Source organism: Canis lupus, chromosome X, assembly GCF_048164855.1.
Source record: "Canis lupus baileyi chromosome X, mCanLup2.hap1, whole genome shotgun sequence".
NCBI classification, from domain to species: Eukaryota; Metazoa; Chordata; class Mammalia; order Carnivora; family Canidae; genus Canis; species Canis lupus.
This window is the reverse complement of record NC_132876.1, coordinates 112,754,322-112,774,837: the sequence shown is the minus strand read 5'-3', so window position 1 is coordinate 112,774,837 and position 20,516 is coordinate 112,754,322. Positions and strand designations below refer to the sequence as shown.

General features: G+C 41.5%; 1 protein-coding gene and 1 long non-coding RNA gene across 3 annotated transcripts in view; both read left to right on the top strand.

Annotated features, from left to right (window-relative positions):
* Positions 1–6,106: 6,106 nt before the first annotated feature.
* LOC140628286 (uncharacterized) lies at positions 6,107–17,884 on the top strand. Its single transcript, XR_012026596.1, has 3 exons — positions 6,107–6,338; positions 17,004–17,051; positions 17,322–17,884. It is a non-coding gene; the product is annotated as an uncharacterized lncRNA (long non-coding RNA).
* Positions 17,885–18,045: 161 nt separating this feature from the next.
* The window catches only part of GRPR (gastrin releasing peptide receptor), a 37,294-nt gene continuing 34,823 nt past the window's right edge, over positions 18,046–20,516 (top strand). For both annotated transcript variants that reach the window (XM_072815408.1, XM_072815409.1), the window contains exon 1: positions 18,046–19,593. In XM_072815408.1, coding sequence (XP_072671509.1) covers positions 19,181–19,593 — 413 coding nt within the window. In that variant the 5' untranslated portion in view covers positions 18,046–19,180. The remainder of the gene's footprint in view (positions 19,594–20,516) is intronic.

Sequence of the window (20,516 nt, the reverse complement as noted above, 5' to 3'; positions counted from 1 at the left end):
CAACTAGAAACAGCCCTAGCTGGTTGACACTGTGAATTGTGAAAAAAAAAAAAAAATCAATTGGGGATTTTAAAGACAAACAGAAAAAGAATGAGAAAGTGACTTCAATAGAGTTTTATTGACAACTTATAGCTTATAGAGCTTTCTCTGTAACCCCTGACAAGTCTTCTTTGCATCCAAGGTCTATTTGAGTGCTTAAAGGAGGCTAAGATAATAAATCCATAACACAGTAGCTGGTTCTGTCAGAGACTGCTCTTTCTCAGAAGTGCTTAGAAGCCAAAGAGGAGTGATTATCAAGCAGACTGCTAGATCTGGGGACAGCCTCAGGACTCTCTGTGCCTTCTAACAATTAGGGAGATAAAGAAGATCAGCCTGAACTCTAATCTTCCTTGCACAAACCAGAAAGAACTGAATTGGCTTCTGGGCAGTGTTCAGAGCCATGGGGACAAAGAGAAAAGTAAGATTACACTGCATTTCCTGAGTGTCTCTAGGCTAGGACATGAGTAATGGTTCTCCAAAAAAGGAGAAGTATCAATATATCTTTGCATTTGAAAGTTCCACGTGTTGGGGCACCTGGATGGCTCAGTAGTTGAGCATCTGCCTTCCTCCCAGGGCCTGATCCTGGAGACCTGGGGTTGAGTCCCACGTCAGGCTCCCTGCGTGGAGCCTGCTTCTCCCTCTGCCTGTGTCTCTGCCTCTCTCTCCATGTCTCTCATGAATATATAAATAAAATCTTTAAAACAAAAAGTTCCACTTGTTAATGAAATACGTGCCTATATTCTTAAACTTGTTTTAGAAAATATGACTTATTAAGTATCTATAAAATATAGATTATAGACTATATGTATTGTTCTCTGTTTAATATATATTATATAAATATATAAAATTATTTTTTTCTTTCACATGGGAAGCCATGGGAGGAATAAAACCGTTTCTAGAGAATGGGGAACCTATCATGAGGAGAAGCCATTATCTCATTCCCCAATTTATTTTTTTTAAAGATTTTGTTTATTTATTCATGATAGACATAGAGAGAGAGAGAGAGAGAGAGGCAGAGACACAGGCAGAGGGAGATGCAGGCTCCACGCAGGGAGCCCAATATGGGACTCGATCCCAAGACTCCAGTATCACACCCTGGGCCAGAGGCAGGCGCTAAACTGCTGAGCCACCTAGGGATCCCCTCATTCCCCAATTTAGCATCTGTTTGGACAGCAGGAGGTTGGTGGGGGGGGGGGTGGAGAGAGACAGAGATGTTACTTTATATGGAAGCAGGATCTTTGCAGATATGATTGAGCTAAAGATCTTGACAGTATCACTAGAATGAAACCAAGGTGCCGGCAGGGTGTAGGCTCCCTTAAGAGGCTCTAGGGATGGTCCATTGCTGCTCTTCCAGCTTCTATGGCTGCTGGCTTCCATGGTTTGTGGCTGTGTCACTCCAATCTCTGCCTCAATGGCTACATTGCCTTCTTGTTTTTTGTCTGCCAAATTTCCCTCTACCTCTCTCTTATAAGGATACATATGATTGCATTCAATGCCCACCCTGATAATCCTGGATAATCTCTCCATCTCAAGATTCTTAACCACATCTGCAAAAGATCTTATTTCTGTATAAGGTACGTTTATAAGTTTCATAGATTAGGACCTGATATATTTTGGGGAAACATTTTTAGCCTACCACACCCAATATCTTGTTCCACCCTTAGTTCTTCCACGGTTCAGCTCAGCTCTACACCCTATTTATCTATTTATTGCATACACACACACACACACACACACACACACACACCTCTTTCTCTCTTTTTTTCCTTAATAGAGCTTGATAAACCAAATCTTCCGCAACTTAAAACTTATTATATAAATGATAGAGGGCCCTGGAGAGCTCTGTTTGCATTCTACCTGTAGTAGCAGTGTTGGTGGTTGAGTAGGTTTTTATAGATTCTTCTAATGCAGCAAAGAAAAGGAAGAAAAACAAAGAGAAAAGAGCTTTCTATATAGAAAGAGGTTGAATACTGTTATTTTGCCCTGTGAAGAAATCATATGGTATAGTCAAGAATTTGTTATAAAAAATGAGTACAGGGACACGTGGGTGGCTCAGCAGTTGGACATCTGCCTTCGGCTCAGGTCTGTGATCCTGGGATCCGGGATCGAGTCCCTTATCGGGCTCCCTGCAGAGCCTGCTTCTCCCTCCGCCTGTGTCTCTGCCTCTCTCTCTCTATCTCTCTCTCTCTCTGTGTGTGTGTGTGTGTGTGTGTGTGTGTTTCTCATGAATAAATAAATAAAATCTTAAAAAAAAAATCTCTCTGGAGGGGCATCTGGGTTGCTCAGTCAGTTAAGCATCTGCTTTTGGCTCAGGTCATGGTCCCAGGGTTTTGGGTCCCTGCATCAGTCTCCCTGCTCAGTGGGGAGTCTGCTTCTCCCTCTCCCTCTGTCCCTCCACTCTGCTCATGCTCTCTCTCAAATAAATAAATACAATATTTTTTTAAAAAATTAAAAAAGAAAATATCTCTCTGGAAATGTAAATTATCAAGATGATACAACACTGCACAAATGGTTACATTTATTTTATATAGATTTTTCTGTTTTCTGTTCACATACATTCATTCATTCATTCCCATAATTATTATCTGCAAAGGCATATGACATTGGATGCATGGTACTCTTTTCATTCGATGTCAACCCAAGTTTCTCCAGCCTATGGGTACCAAAGTGGTCATGAGTTCAGATTTCACTGGTTTTGCAAAATCCTTTCTGGTGGCTCAGAAGCCTTCTCTTCTTCCCCTTGAACCCCTCAAGAACATCTGCTACTTAGTGCTATTCATCATTACAGCCAGCCTCTCTGGGACACCCAGGTGCCCCAGAACTGTGAACCTTTGAGCTGCCCAAGTGACACTGTGTTCCCTGCAGCCTTCTTTCACATCCTTAGCAGAACTATAGTACAATGCATCCTGGACTGGCATATTCAGAATTTCTCATGAAAATGGGTTTCTAAGTTTTTCCTGTTATCCCATTTCCCCAGATAGTTCAGACATGAGTATACAGGGCCAGGCCAGGAACTTATATTCAAAAGACCAATTTTGACTCTTCCCTAGGTACAACTTCCTCTTCCTTCTGCCAAGGGTGTTTATGTGAATCAGTTTATAGATATAAATTCATCAGATGTATCTGAACCACAGTTAAGGCCTAAACTAAGATTGTTTTCATATATTTTGTTTGAAGAATGAACGTACAGATTAGCATAAAAAAATTGTTGCCCATAATGGAATTCAGCAAAGATGTGAGTCAGTCATTTCCATTAGGAAAGGGAAATTAATGATAAATAGCTGATTTTAGTGACTTGCTTTGTAGTTCTCTTATTTTTTTTCCCCTTAGAGATTATTACGTGACATTTTTAAATGGCTTCGAAAATGCAATTTATAGAAAATTTCTCAGTTTCATGGGGCATAGTTAAGTTGAATTGGAACATGGCAAACCCATTTAATTTTGCTGAGAATGCATTTAGAAACTGAGTCTTTTTACTAAATGCATGTGCATATTCCCAAAGGTCGTGTTTTCTCTGTTGAGATAAATTCTCAACATGGCCCTAAAGATGTAGATAAAATGGGGATTTAAATCTCAACTTTCGGGATCCCTGGGTGGCGCAGCGGTTTAGCGCCTGCCTTTGGCCCAGGGCGCGATCCTGGAGACCCGGGATCGAATCCCACGTCGGGCTCCCGGTACATGGAGCCTGCTTCTCCCTCTGCCTGTGTCTCTGCCTCTCTCTCTCTCTCTCTCTCTCACTGTGTGCCTATCATAAATAAATAAAATAAAAATTAAAAAAAAAATAAATAAATCTCAACTTTCTGTTTCAGTTGAGACATCTGTACCTTGTTTCCCTTTGGCTAGAAAAACAAAATGGAAAGCCCACATTAGCAAATGCTTTCCTCCGTAGGTACCACTTTGCCATGAGGGATCTGGCTTAGCCCTTCTCAAACATTTTAAACCAGAAGACATTTCTGAGACTCATCTGTCTCAATGCTGTACTTTTATGCTGAACTCTCTTGAAAATTAACGTCTTCTGTATATATTCACCAACCAAAGAGATAAAGGCAAAAATTTTTTTTTAATTTTCTAAATATAAAATCATCTTCTATCAAGTATGGTTCTACAAACTGTACATGCCTTCCAGGAATTCTGACTCACCCATGTGGAAAAGCACTGCCCTCCCTCAGTCATTTTTTAAGTCCAGCCCCAGACTACTACTTACAAATCTTGGTGTCTTTGCATGCTTACAAGAAAACACCAAATGTCTCAGACCATTATTGTAGACCTTCCATGTTCCCCACCCACCCACCCAATGTACCTTTTAGGCTTAATCTTCTATCACTATCATCTGGCTAACCCAAAATATTCACCATTCCCAGAGTTATGACTTGCCCTCTCTACCACCTTCTTTATCCAAAATGCACTCTTTTCTGTTTATGGTATCCTACTAGTTCTTCAGGAACCTTGAAAATCAAAAATAAATTCTGTATCTTCCACTGAAGAAATGTGTCTTTCTCTTCTGTCAGATGTGATTCCTCATGCTTGGAACATCTGTAGACTTATTATACAACTCTTCGGAACATTTATCTCATATTTCCTCTTCCTTTCTTTTCTCCTTATTAAATGGAAAGTTCCCATATGATAAGGACCATTTTTTACATGTGTTTCTATGCATTGCAATGCTACTACCTTGAGTGGATCATTGGAATGGATTGGTGAATGACAGGATGGATTCATGGGTAGATGAATGGCTGGATAATAAACTGGTAGATAGGTAAAAGCATCAATGCATGGATGGAGGATGGGGTGACTAACAGATGGGTATATGAACACGTACATGAATGAGTGAGTGGATGTGTGAATAAATGTTACAGCAGTTTGAAAACCCATTTTTTCCTCATATTTTAGTCCCTCATAGGCATAAATTACTGAGAGCTTACATCCAATTAACAATCCTTTTACCATTCCTGCCTTATTAGAACTCTAACATCCCTTCTCATCATATCATGAATTAGAACAAAATCTCCTACTCGTCAATAGGATCTACTTCTCCCAATTTTTTAAAAAAGATTTATTTATTTATTTATTTATTTATTTATTTATTTATTTATTTATTCATGAGAGATGCAGAGAGAGAGAGGCAGAGACACTGGCAGAGGAAGAAGCAGGCTCCATGCAGGGAGCCCAATATGGTACTCGATCCCAGGTCTCCAGGATCATGCTCTTGGCCACAGGCAGGCACCAAACCGCTGAGCCACCCAGGCGTCCCAACTTCTCCCAATTTTACACTTCAGCTTCCTTATCAAATCATTTGATTTGTCTGTCCAAAAAAATTAGTATATTGATTACAACATATAATTTTTATTATGTATATTTTGTATTCTAGTCACATAAAGGCAGCGTGCTTATAGAGGAAAATCAGGTCTTCCCATAAAATGTGGGAATTAGCTAATTTTATACAATTATGTTTGTAACTGTATAGACTATAATGGAGTGGATTATGAAGATCAAACACAAAATTTGACAGTGATCTTGGGAAAGGGAACTACTATTCATTGAACATCATTATGTGCCATTTAATTTTCACAACTACCTTGTGAATTAGAGATTATTAATTCGATTTTCTAAATGATGAAATTGAAATATATAGAAGTTGTGAATCTAGCCCAAGGTTGCCATTTCATATATGGGGAAACGGTATTGAGAGCTGCACAGTTGTTATCCATTTAACACGGCTCAGACCCATGCTTTTGGCTCCTCGCCATGTCGGGGTGCATACATGGACACCCAGCAGTGAGAACTAGGAAGAAAGCTTTAAACAGAGGAAAAACTGGCTTAGGTTTGTCCTCCACTCCCCAACCTGCAGACCTTACGAATAACATCAAAGGCTGGAATCCAGGAGCCATAACAATTATAGTTGTCCACTTCACATTTCAGAGAATCAAGGAGTAGAAAGGAAAAGAAACTTAGGAGAGAGGAAAATAAAGGGACTGGAAGACAATAGGGCCCTGGGAAAGCTGCAGAATTAACTTTATCAATGGCAGAAGCAAAGAATCTTTCCCTGTCTCTCTTTCCCCCACTAGGCCTGTTGAGTATATTGATCAGACTTCATTCCATGGCCTCAGCTCAAAAGTTAACGTGGATCTTGAAGGAACTGAACACCTGGAAGTTCTCAGCTAACCATACTCCCTGTAGCTGAACAACACATTTTGTCTGGAAGGAAGATCTGAGAAGTGCTTCTCCTTGAATTCCAGGTTCTTCCAATGAAATGCCTCCTAGGAGAATACTATGGATGGGAGATGGAAGAAGAGAAAGAGGTAAGCTCACAGGAGACTTGATTTCTGATTGACCACCACTCAACATTAGTTTACAGTAGCCAGCTCTTAACTTCTCTGGGTCTCAGTTTCCTCAGATAGTAAAGGGGGCGGGGGGGGGGTGGGAGGTTCTTTTTGAAATCTAAGAAATATTTGATTCCAGATAGCATGAATTCTTATCTAGAAATCTGATGGAACTAACATGGTATTAAGAGAGTGGACGCTTGCAGATAGCCTGAGTTAAAAATCTGGCTTTAGCGCTAATCTTGGGTAAATTATAAAAATTGCTCTGGATTTTGGTTTCCTGCTCTTTAAAATGGGACTAATAATAGTACATACTTACCTAATGGGGTGAAAATCAAAAGTGAAGGAAGCATTTAGAATAGCACCTGGCACATAGTGAATACTTAGCAAATGCTAGTTGTAACTCCCATCCCCTAACTGCACATGTTCCCATATACAAATACTCTTGAAAAGACCCAAAGTTTAGAGTGGGAATTTAAGGGGCAAATGCATCCAGGTTAGGCTCAGCAGCAGCTGCATCTAAAGAAGAACTTTAGCCCTGCTTTTTTAATATCCTCGTTTCTGAAAAAGGGCAGAAAGCATTTTTATTCCAGAGTACAGTTTGTGTTGCTCGGATTGCCTCTGCTCATTCGTCTTCTGATCTGAGGGTTGTCACCTCAATGATTTTTTAATTGAAGGTTTTTAAAAATTGTTAATTGAGTGCTGCTCCTCTGACCATTTGAAGTCACCGAGTCTCAAACAAAATGCTTCAGAAGCCCATAAACATCATCTGTTACAACCTGCTCAGAGTTCTTAACTTTCTATTCTTTTATTTTTTGGATGCTTGACAACCAGGCTTTCTTTGCTATAGCCATAATGACGCATCACCTGTGATTCAGCCTCACAGCCTGGGGCAGGGCAGAAGGGGGTCTGGCCAATCTCCTATTAAAAGCAAGGTTCCTCAAGGGGTAGTGGAAAGGGAGGTGGGTGGGGGATGGGGTGATTGGGTGATGGGCACTGAGGAGGGCACTTGATAGGATGAGCACTGGGTGTTATGCTATATGTTGGCAAATTAAACTCCAATAAAAAATATACAAAAAATATACAAGAAAAAAAAGAAACGTCAAAAATTGGAAAAAAAAAAAAAAGCAAGGTTCCTATATTTTCAGGCCTTTGATTAGGGAAAGAGAATGTGCTTCAGAAATTGCTTCCAATGATACAGACCCTGAAAATTGAGACTATAGTCAATCATAACCATCAAACGTGGAGTTCACAAGTGAATGAAAAGGAGTGGATTTTTAGATGATTGGAGTGAGCTCTTTCTAATCCCAGTAGAATGGCTGAGCTGTTCATTTTGAAAGGTGGTATCCTCACTGTTGGACAAGGGATGCAGAGGTGGAATTAGGACAGGGAGGAGGATGTGTGAGGGGTAAATAGAAAACAACACATCAAGTCTTGCTCTGATCCTACAAGTAGCCTCTCTGTCATGTGATCAGAAATGGGGAATGTTCATTGTTGTTAAGAGTCAACCAGGGGGTGCCTGGCTGGCTCAGTCGTTAGTAGAGCACGTGACTCTTGATCTCAGGATTGTAAGTTTGAGCCACACGTTGAGTGTAGAGATCACTTAAAAATAAAATCTTAAAAAAAAAAAAAAAAAAGTTACCCGGAAGTACAGTAGTACCTTCAGAAAAATGGTGCATAATTTGCTTTATGGAAACATAAAGATGTTTCATCTTATCAAAAGAGGGAGAAGACTTGAGGTCCTGTCACCACTGGGAACCAGTGAGCTTCTCTCCACTTTACATCTTAATTACTTTGCTATTAAAGAAATGTAACTGTAGACATGAGACAGGAACTAAGCATCCTGTTTATTTCCCTAGAGGAAAAAAGAAAAAAAAAAAAACCCACCCAAAAACAGAAAAACAAAAAATACAGGATGCCATTGCTGAGGAAGAAATAGAAACAACAGATGCTGGACTCTGTGTTTTTTCCCATTTGTTTTTCAGCTCCCCAATTATTTATCCCTAGTTTCTACTTACTTGTGTTTCAGCACACTTTTTTCCTCCTTCCTATCTGTCCATTTCACCTCCCAGGAGAACCCCGAGGTCTCTTCTATGCTTTGTCCCCTGAGAGGCACAGAGTCTGATGCTTAAGTACCCAGTTATCAGAACACACTTCCTAGCCATGTAAGTTCAGGCAAATTGCTTCCCCTCCTCATACCTTGTGTCCTCATCTGTAAAAAGGATGTAAATAGTCTTATGTCATAGTGTGGGGGTAAGGACTCCATGGGGGCACCCATATAAAGCATCTAAATCACTGTTAGCTCCTCTATTTTTACTTTAAGACTTTAGTTATTTATTCGAGAGAAAGAGAGAGAGAAAGAACAGAGGGAGAGTGAGGAGGAGAAGCAGACTCCCCACTGAGTAGAGAGTCCAATGCAGGGCTCCCATCCTAGGACCCTGAGATCATGACCTGAGCTGAAGGCAGATGCTTAACCGACTGAGCCATCCAGGCGCCCCAGCTGTGAATGATAAACACCCTGTGCACTGTCCTCACTCCTTCCCTTAAACCGGTATCACTCATTCACTAGCAATTTAGAGGAAAAGGAAGGGAAAACTGGCTAAAAGAAACAGAAAGGTGAATGCTGGTATAGTAGCTTCCAAGTGGGGGGGGATGGGAAATGGAGTGTTAGCTGTCATTGAAGTATGAGAAAGCACTCTCTAGAATTATTGCATAAGGGTCTAGAATAATCATTTGAGCCCATATAACTCATATAGAAAAACAGGGATATATGCAAAGCCATATCTAGTTTCTCTGACCCCATGATAGAGAGTCCCATTTTAGCATGCCTACTTAGAAAAGAATTTGAACTAAAAATTGATCTCACTCTTTTGGCTTCTGTAGGACACAAGCAGAATTTAAAATACATTAATACAGGGCAGCCCGGGTGGTTCAGTGGTTTAGGGTTGCCTTCAGTCCAGGGCATGATCTTGGAGACCCGGGATCAAATCCCACATCAGGCTTCCTGCATGGAGCCTGTTTCTCCCTCTGCCTGTGTCTCTGCCTCTTTCTCTCTCTGTGTCTCTCATGAATAAATAAATAAAATCTTTTAAAAAAAATACATTAATACAGCTGTGGGGAAGAATGGGAAAGGATGAGAGAGAGAGAGAGAGTAGCAAAAAAAAGCAAATCAGTCCATTTCCCCACTGCATCGAAGAGGCATTTTCCTAGGCTGACCATCTGCTGGCCAATCTGAAGTCAGTGCTATCCCAAATCATACGTGCTCCGTGGCATCTCAATCTTGGGCCTCCAGATTGATGTAGACCAGAAGAAAGGCTTATTCTGAATGGCCAGAATTATCCTGCAACCCTTATGGGAAGCTCCAATGTATGCCACAAGCCAAGGCCTCAAAGATATGTGCATAGTTACTTGGTTGACATTATTAATCCCGTTAATACTAGATTCTCTTTTAGATATTGTACAAGCTTTTATCAGTGGAGGATTTAAAACCTATATATATATATTTTAAAAACCTATACAAAACAGACACATATAACATGAGCTGCCCTATACCCTTCATCTGTCATTATTATCTCAGGACTCGTCCTGTTTCATTTTTACCCCAACCCACTTCTCCACTTAATGATTTTGAAGCAAATCCTGGCTATCATATCATTTCATCCCTAAGTATTTTGAGTAAATTTCTCTGAAACAGAGCTTGGCAAACTCTGGCCCATGGATCAACCTCCTATTTTATCATTAAGGTTTAGTGGAATGCAGCCATGCTCATTCATTATTGTCCATTGCCTGCTTTTCCAGAGACCCTATGGGCCGTAAAGCCTAAAATATTTACTATTTGGCCCTTTAGGAAAAAGTTTGATAACCCACCCCCACCTCTGCTCTAAAAGATAAGGACTTTAAAAAACATAACTAGAATAGTATTATCACACCTCAAAAATTATCAATAATTTACTACATAGTAACTTGAAATTATTTAGGACTTTATACTTTTTTAAGTGCCTTCATATTTGTTACCTCATTTGAATCTGCAGCAACTCTGAGATGAAGCTGGAAATTTTTAATGTCATTTAAATCCCTTTTATATATGAAGAAAGATGTAAGCATAGAGAATTTAGAAGTGATTTCATCAAAGCTGGGCAGCTAATAAGCAGTTTGGATAAGACTCTGCCTCTGACATATTGTGGTAGGGCCAGGGAAAGTTTGAATTCTGCAGCATGTGAATGATAAACACCCTGTGCACTTCTCGATTCCATTTCATGAGTATGTGACTTGAAGAACCTGGGGTGGAATATATATTTCAGACACAATTGGAGTTAATTTAAGGTGAGCCTCCTTGAAGGAGTAAAAATAACAGAGTTTTTATGCCGAGTGTGAGTTCCCATGGAACCAGTCTGGGTTTGAAGTCCTACAGTGGCATCTGGAGAAAAACCTATGGGTAATCCTGTTTCCTAGCATCTTCCTTAGAGAAGAGCATGGTGTAGATTTTACAGACCAAAGGAAAAGGGTGAAATGTGAGGTGTGGAAATTCACTTTGGTTACACGAGCACCCAGAGTCCAGTGGTGCATCCCAGCCTTTTCTGTCCCATAAAGCTGGCTGGAAACATAATAAAAAAAACAGACTTTCTCATGAGAAACCCGATGGCATTTCTATTGGTTTGCTTGTGAGGTAATATTCCACCTTTGGGAAGAAAATCCAAGAGGGCTTATAATAGTGGGAAATAGTCACAGAAAGTCCAATTGTACTTCAGAAACCATAAGAAATTTCGTTTCCATTTTTACATGACCTGAAACTCTCTATATAATCAAAGGTCATCACCCAGGTAGTGTCTAATTATTTAAAATGAGAGCTTGTTTATGTTTATAAACTAGCTTTCTTGAAGAAATTGAAAATGTTGTCCTAGTTAGGCAATTAGCTCTCCAAGAGTAGGGACCATTGTGGGGCCTAGAACTGGGTCTGGCAGAGTATGACACTTATTATAAGTGGTGTTGAGTGGCTACACAGTGTCAACATCATTACTTTAGGATGAGCACAGTCATACTAATGATCATTAAAAGGAACCCATCCCCCCAAATAATAACTCTACAGTGGAGAACCCTGATAGATACCACCTTAACCAAGTGATCAAGGTTATCACCACCACTGATGAATCACATAGCCTCTGGTAGGCCAAGTAATGGCCCCAAATGATATCCAGGTCCTGATCCCTGGATCCTGTGTCTATGTTATATGGCACATCTTATGTGACAAAAGGAACTCTGCAGTTGCAATTGAGATGGAGAAATTATCCTGGGTTATCTGCGTGGGCCTAATGTAATCTTAAGAGGGAGGCAGAGAGAGATTTGACTATGGAAGAAGAGAAGGCAATGTGATGACCAAAGCAGAGATTGGAGTATTGTAGTCACCTGCCAAGGAATGCTGGGAGCTTCCAGAAGCTGAAAGAAGCAAAGAACCATTCTCCCTGGAGCCTCCCGAAGGAAGCAGGGCTGCCAACATTGATTTTATCCCGTTAAGACTCATTTCAGACCTCTGGCCTTCAGAATTATAAGAGAATACATTTCTGTCATTTTCAGCCACTAAATTCATGGTAATTTATTACAGCAGCAGCTAAGGCATACTCTGAGATAGAAGTGATGAGAAGAGCACCTTGCCTCTGTGGTTTCTCTCCCCTGTCTTATAATGAAAAGACCTCAGACAAACCCAAATGGAAGGATGCTCTACAAAATACCTGACTAGTACTCTTCAAAAGTTTCAAGGTCATGACAAACAGGAAAGTCTGAGAAAGTGTTGCAGATAAGAGGAAACTAAGGAATCATAAGGACTGAATGGAGTGTGGTATCTTGGACTGGATCCTGGAACAGAGAATGACAGTAATAGAAAGACTGGTGCAATCTGAATAAAATCTGTAGTTCAGATAGTCCTATTGTACCCATGCTAATTTCTTAGCTTTGTGGATGCTGACAATAGAGGAAACTGGGGGAAGGGTATATGGGAACTCTTTGTACTATTGTTGCAAATTTCTGTAAACCTAAAGTTATTTCAAAATAAAATGGGTTTTTTAAAAGATTGTATTTATTTATTCATGAGAGACACGGAGGGAGAGAAAGAGAGAGAGGAGAGAGAGAGAGAGGCAGAGAGAGAGAGAGAGAGAGAGAGAGAGAGAGGCAGAAATACAGGCAGAGGGAGAAGCAGGCTCCACGCAGGGAGCCCAATGTAGGACTCAATCCTGGGTCTCCAGAATCACGCCCTGGGCCAAAGGCAGGCACTTAACCTCTGAGCCACCCAGGGATCCCCAAAATAAAATGTTTAAAAAGGAATCCCTCCCAGTAACATTTATCTTGTCAGATCTGTTATTGGAGGGGGAAATAATACAGGGATGTGTTTTAGGGATTCCAGGGCAGTACTGATTGGATTCTCCGGATGAAAGGAAGAAACAGCTGGAAAGAGAGGTGACTGAGGGCGGAGGGAGGCTGCCACTCTCCATCGCACGAGGCACGCCACAGGTCATCCTAGAGCATAGGCAAGGGGAAAATGCCCCTGTGTTTTATGGAGGGAGAATTAATGGCAACTAATGTTCACTGAATTAATTTGATTTGCCCAAGCTCACTGAGCAAAGAGGGGAATGGAAGATAAGTTGTCTAATTTCCAGGTATATGGTGTCTGGATAAGAAAGTTCAACCCATTTACAATATTTTTAAAATACATGTTTTATCTAGAAAAAAAGGTTTGGTGTTACTGAACAACAAATGGATTTTAGTCTCCATAACTTTTCTAGATTTGACCATCCTTTTTCTCCCCCTCATACCCTGCCTGACCACTCAAGGTTCAATTCAGGTTTCTAACACCTGCCTTTTCTGATATTTCTTTGCTGTCTTAGTGTATCTTTTTGGTGGTTTTCTTTTCTCACCTTCTCCATCCATTCTACTTACCAGTACCTGATGTTACCTATTGCTGCATAACAAATTACTATAAAACTGTGGATTAAAATGAAAAACATTCGTTAACTCACGATCTCCATGGATCAAGAATTTGGGTGTAGCTTGACTGGGTGGCTCTGACTCTTGAGTGTCTCTTGAGGTTGCAGTCAAGATGTTGGTCAGGGCTGCAGTCATCTGAAGGCTCGACTGGGGCTGGAGGATCCACTTCCAAGACTCACATAGCCATATACAGGAGGCCTCAGTTCCTCACCATCCAAGGGCCACTTGACTGTCCTCATGTATGGTGTCTGACCTCCTTCAGAGCAAGTGATTCAGAAAGAGTGCAAAAAGGAAACTGCAACATCCTTTGTCATCTAATTTTGGAAGCTGTACACTGTCACAGCTGCCTCGTCCTATTTGTTAGAAGCCAGTCACTAAGTGCAGCTCACACTCAGGGGGAAGGAAATTAATCTTCACCTCTTAAGGGGAAGAGTACCAAGACCTGGTGGGTATATTTTCAAACCACCATGCCCAGTGTTCTCTTGGCCTTGGCTCTGACTGAGAGTTTGATCTTCTATGTTAGGCTTTCTCTGAGCAGCCACGTTTCCTTCCACAGCTTTGTGTAGCTCAAAGTGAAACCTGACTTTTTTTCAGAAGACTTCCCTGATCTCTCCTCTAAGTTTCCAAGTCCCATGAAAGTCACAGAATGTTAAGAAAAGAGAAGGGAATTTGAAATGCTCCCAACCTTTCAGGATCTGGATATAGTCATCTGTCTCTTTTGTTCTTGCTGCAGCACTAAAATGTGACATCTCTGATTCTTCTCAAGCAAGGGCTGCTGCAGCCTTCAGCAGCTTCTCCATGGTGCTGCCACCATGTAACATTGAAGTTGTGTTCAGTACCCATTGACTTTCACCACATCGCTTTGTCCTTGAAGCCTGACTGTACTTGATTCCTGGCAAGTCTTTTTCTATACATTTCTATGATGTGGCATTCAGTGTGCTAGTTCTCAGGTAGTGTTCTTAATTATTTACCTCTTTGACTTCAGATTTCAGCTCTCATTTCTGTTGACCTCCTTATTTTCTCTTTGTCAAATAGTGAGCTCAGTATACCTAAAACCAGATTCAGCATTTTTCTCCACAGTGGCTTCTTCCTTGCCCTTGCTCTTTATTCTCTGAGTCACGAGCCTAAAAAGAAAAATTCACCATCTTGGGCTTCTTAATTGCCTATATTCCCTATGTTTGTAATGAGCTTCTTGCCCCTGTATTGTGGCAAAAAGTGCTTATCTGTCTCTCAGTCTGGGACACTTCCCAGCCATTATCAGGGATGGCAAAAAGCCTCAATTCGTGGTTCTTCATTCAGCTTCAGATTGGTCCAATTACTGGTTCCATTCTGAACTTGAGATTCATTTCCCATCTGCTCCCACTTCCTGCCCTGGTTTCTTAACCCTTTCTGCCATATCTCCCTAACACCTAGATTGTCACTTTTCAGACTATTATAATGTGCACATGAATCTCTGGGGATTTTGTCAAAATGCAGATTATGATTCAGGAGGTCTGGGGTGGGGCCTGAGATTCTGTATTTCCAAGGAACTCTTGGTTGATACACATGCTGCTAGCTCAAGGACCACACTTGGTAGCAAGGGCTCCTAGCAACAGTTTCCTAAATTTGCTTCCTTGCTCACCTTCTCCCTCCACAAAGGGAAAAACACTAGTGCTGTCACATTGCCAGGCTTTCTGAATCTCACACCGCCAGCATCATTGGTTGCCACCATCATTGGTCCCCAGCATAGGAGATTGCTCAAATCCCCTGGGGACATCATGAATAACACTGATTCTTGGGTTTCACCCCTGGAGATTCTGACTCAATAGGTCTGGGGTAGGACCTCAGAATCTGTATTTTTAAAAAGCACCCCAGGCAGTTTTGATTATTTTTTTTTAAGGACCAGTGTGTTACAGGCTAAAATCCAAACTGAAACCTTAAATATAGTCTCCCCCAAGAGATCCAGTCTCCTTTATTTCTCATTTATTACTCCCCTCCAAGCCTTTGTTCCAAGCAGACTGTCTCTTAAAAAGACCCAAAGCATTCCCTACTCTTTACTCTGGCTCCACCTACAAACCCTACCCACTCTATAATTACTTTATCATATCTGTGTATGTTCATCGTCACTCCACCAAGAATACCAGCTACTGGAAGACAAAGTGCCATGCACACAGGTGGTAGGAAGAGACTTTGTCTCCACTCTCTTTACTTTTGTCAAGTCCAACCATCTCCCAAGTTCTACCAAGTCATTGCCCCCACCCCCATATTCAAGTCTCATGGGAAACCAACTTTTCTGGAAGAATGGAAAATGTGACTCTCTTGACCAAAATAGAAATGACACCCTGCCCTGACACATAAGAAAGGATGCTGAGTCACACTTCAATCCTATCTGGAAACAAGTCTTTGAGGATAGGGGCTTTGTATTATATTTGTTCTATGTCATTTTCATAAGTCAAAAACATCTCCTGTTCACCATTAAATGAAATGCTAAACAAACGTCTGAATATGTTTAATGATCTCCCAGAAGGTGACACATAACGGTAGGGATGGAAAGGGTCATTATAGCTTATTAGCTGAAATGACATCAAAATTTTCTAATTAGCTTTTTAAAACATCCTTCCTCCAAGAAAATATTAGGTGTTGAACCTCAATATATCCGTACTCCTAAAATATGATTAGAACAGTCTACAGTGGCGTGGAACACATAAGGCTAACGCCAGCCATGAAAAATCAGGATCTATCAGCATCAGCTTAATTTACATGGTTAGAAAAACACTTATGGCTCAGTTGGAATTAAGAAATGAGGCTCAGCACCCAGGAATTAAGAAATGACTCAGCACCCAGGGGGGTGTCTAAAGAAAGAAAGGGAAACAACATCCACAAGTCTTCTTTGTTAACCAAAAATGTGTTCCCTGGACCAAACCTAACAAGAGTACAGGATCCATTGTGATGTCCCCCAAACCTGCCTCTAGCTCATTCCCCGACCTCTCTCTTCAGATCCAGGACCTTTCTGGACCTAAAGCTGTACCCTGCTCACTGCTGTGCTCTTTCTTTTATGCCTCTATTCTAGGCACATACTATTTTCTTTGTTCAAAGGTCCTGCCACACACTCACTCAACCTTTAAGATCAAATGCCACCTCTGGAGAAAAGGTAGTTGCTTCATTCTAGGGAGGGAGTGGGGTCTAAACTGGTGCCACTTTTTTTTTTTTTTTAAGAAGCCAGAGTTTATTTCTATTCAAACAATACTCAAGGGATTTTTCAGAAGATCAAAAGGGCCAAAGATGGTGGGTTTAATATGATATTATAGCCAGGCAGTTTAGAAATCTTCAGGACAACCCTGGGTGGTTTGATGCCTCACTAACTCTCCTAGTCCACAAGTGGTGAATTCCTCTGAGTTTTGGCATCATTCATATGAGGCAATCCCTCCAATACTGGTGACCAAAAACAATGCTAGAAGCAATCATCATCGTTGAGAGGAAGAAAGGTAAATGGTCAGAGAAGAAAGCCACCATAGCAATTTCAAAAAGCAAAATTATTAATCTGGTATAAAACAAACAAGTGTGTGCAGAATTTACATGAAAATGCTTCTTGCATTATTCTTTGAAACCAGGTCCTCTGACTATGAGCTAGAGTAGCTGGGATTGTGACGGATCTTGTAATAACATGTATCTTCGTATTCTTTTTCTCAGGCTCTTGCACAGTGCTGAAAACTGGCCGACGTGATCAATGTATTTCAAGTAAGTGGAGGAGTTGCTGATTTACCTGTATGAGTAGGACCTTTTGCCAGTTGATCCAAGGTCAATCCCTCTTCTGACTTCATTGGACTTTTCCAAAGTAAAACCGCTAGTAAAACCAAAGTAAAAACACTAATCTCTCTCAACCACAACAGTAGTAACAGCTATCGTAAGAGCAGCTAATATTAATTGAGCATTCACTATGTGCCCAGTGCTGTGAAGGCTTAACAGGGACAATTTCAGTTAACTTCACAAATTATGCCCATTTTACAGATTAGGAGCTTGAAGTTTAAGACACCAAGTAATTTGCCTACCCAATTTGCCAAGGCAGTACGTGAAGGAGTCAAGACGGAAGCACAGAAGCCATGTACTGCATTATTAAGGTATTACTGCTAGCAACTGATCAACACCACTAGGCTCATGGTTATTGACTCCTTACCCAGTGACAGAGCAGCTCTTCCCACTCCAGGTGTGCAGCATCAGACTCTCTCTTACTGGCTGAGGGGAGCACAAGCCCTCTGGATTTGTGGAAGGGCAGGGCGTGGCGGCCATCTCAGTGTTGTCACCTGCCAATGGGAATTATCATAATGCACTTGGAGTCTTTTTTGGTGGGTTCTGGCCTGGTGACAAGTGCAAGCTACTTTACTCCTTATGGATCCTGAAAAACCAAAGCTTCAATGGCTGTACCTGTCAGTAACTGACTTCTGGTGATGCCGCTGGAAGAGCAGGCTCCACATAAGTCTTGAAGATAAACCCGTGTCCTATATTTTTAAGTTGTTGGCTAAGGGTCCAAACTCAAAACTTGTAGTACCTCCTCCAGAAAGCCTTTTCCGGCACCCAATCAACTCTAAGTTCTTTCTTTCCACTCCCCAATTCCTTGGTATTCTAACTCTAAGTCCTTTCAGTTCATTGCCCACTTAGGGCTTAAGAGGAAAGTCGCTCTAAAACATGGCGAGCATTCCATAAAAAACTGCAAATAACTGCATCACAATGCCAGTTTGTGTAATTTTTAGAGCCAATGAGAACAATCCCATTTTTCTGAAAAAGACTACTGATCTTTGAGATTTGAGAATGCAGCTGGCTCTCGATTTTATTTCTCCCTGGCAAAGGGAATAATGATGGCCCGGCAAGTCTATGGGGAAGAGCGCGTGTGCGTGTTCTGCTTGGGCTTTTCCCAGATGTCAGTCACTGAAGGTTTAAGGCACAAATCCCCCGCCTGTTTTTCCTCAGTAGCTGCGTTCAAAGAGGCATTGGGAAGGCAGGTGGGACAGCTCACACATGGACATCCCGCGTGCATCCGTGTGCATTTAATTCAGATCCAGACCTCATTTGATAGCAACTTTAACGTATTGGAAAAGATGAGAAATTGGGCTGTGAGTTTTATCTGGATTCGTGGGCACAGTATCAGCAAGATTAGCGGTGCCTTGGCCGAGGGCTGGTAATGCCTATTAAATACCTGCCACAGGTGCCGCATGGGAAGTGAGAGGCCCAGGGCACCTGTGAGTCTGCGGGGTCGATTCTCATCTGGGGAGAGCAGCCTCCTGGGCAGTGATTGAAGTGTCCAGCAGGGGGCTGGCATTCTCTGTAAGTCGCCCTGCTTCCTCTGCAGAGCCTCAGCTCCGCAGAGCTGCCGTTTGCTGGTTAAGTCGGTGACGCGCATAGCATCCTGCCTATAGGATTTGAGGCTTTCTCAGTGCAGTTTTTTTTCTACCCACTTTAAACCTTCAGGTTCTAACTATCAGGAAAGATAGGAAATGCCGTGTGAAAATAGCCGGCTAAAAGTTCTTAGTAAACTGCAGCCAGGGAGACTCAGACTAGAATGGGGGTAGAAAGAGTTGCTACAGAGTGGGTTTAATTCTAAGCCCTTTCTGGCTGACTTTTTTGTTGTTTTGTTGTTAACTTAGTGAATTTAGCTATGTATCACATTGGTCAGGTGAAGACCAGAGCAGCACCAGCATCAAAATAGCGCCAGACCTCTCTGAATGCCATAGTATTATACGTACTCAGAGTATTTTTGTTAAAGAAGATCAAGAGCCCAGCATAGATTTTTATCCTCATTTTCACCCAACTACAAAATCAAAGTTAAGCAACAGCATCTAAGAGCACTTTTTAGGTGGGAAAGAACCTAGAGGATGGCTCTGAATGACTGTTTGCTTTTGAACTTGGAAGTGGACCACTTTTTGCACTGCAACGTCTCCAATCACAGTGCAGATCTCCCCATGAACGACGACTGGTTCCACCCAGGGATCTTCTATGTCATCCCTGCCATCTACGGGGTCATCATTCTGATAGGCCTCGTCGGCAACATCACCCTGATCAAGATCTTCTGTACAGTGAAGGCCATGAGAAACGTGCCGAACCTGTTCATCTCCAGTCTGGCCTTGGGAGATCTGCTCCTCCTGGTAACATGCGCCCCCGTGGACGCCAGCAGGTACCTGGCCGACAGATGGCTATTTGGCAGGATCGGCTGCAAACTGATCCCCTTTATACAGCTCACCTCCGTGGGGGTGTCTGTCTTCACCCTCACGGCTCTCTCGGCGGACAGGTAAGTTCTGGAGGAAAGTCCCATTCTCTCTAGGGTGGTAGTAGACCCCTTGGTAAATGAGCCACCAGCTTGGGGCAGATGGAGCTGTTTGCACCAGAAGTTTTACTCAAACACAGATTCCCTTCCAGGCACGTTTTTCTTCTGGGAATTACTTCTTGAGTTTGACGTATTGGTTTAAGTAAGAAAACAGAGTGGGTGATGGGATGAAAGGGGACAAATGAGAAAAAAAAAAAAATCTCTGAGCATAAGATTGACGTGTATTTTCTGGAGACAGATCGATTTAGCATTGCTTTTTCCTAACTTCTCCCTCCCTGCAAAATTAATTGACTGGTGAGAAAAAAAATATCACACCTAATAGAGTTTACACCCCAGGCAAATGTTTCTTAGAACCAATTCCAAGTCTTCAGACAACAGAAAAGTCCCACTGAATTTCTTCCTCAAAATATTCTTTCAGAAATAAACAAGACGAGAAAATAAGCAACATCTCCTTGAAGTTTATTTTTCTCAGGCCATTTAACTTTTCTCACAGCTGATTTTGTATTTGGCTCTGTGTAACCAGAGAGCTGGTTTTTCTAAGTGTCTCTTCAGTGAAATCAAGCATTGCTTGGATTTTTTTTTTTCTTTCCTCGAGAAAGTTCCATTCAAGTTTGATTTTGAATTTTAATATCTTTATTGATGTACTTCCATATACAGTGCCTTTGGGGGTTTTTGGTGGGGGGAGGGAGTCCGGCGTTTTATTCTGGGAAATTCTCATATTTGTGAACTGCATTTCCTGTGTGAACATGTTGCTTAAAAATTCATTTATTCTGTCTTAAAGATTCATATTCCTTCTTTGAACATTTACCAAGCATCTATTATGTAAGAAAACACTTGCTTGAAGGAGCCAGTCAGAAAATATCTGCAGGTTGTTCACACACACACAA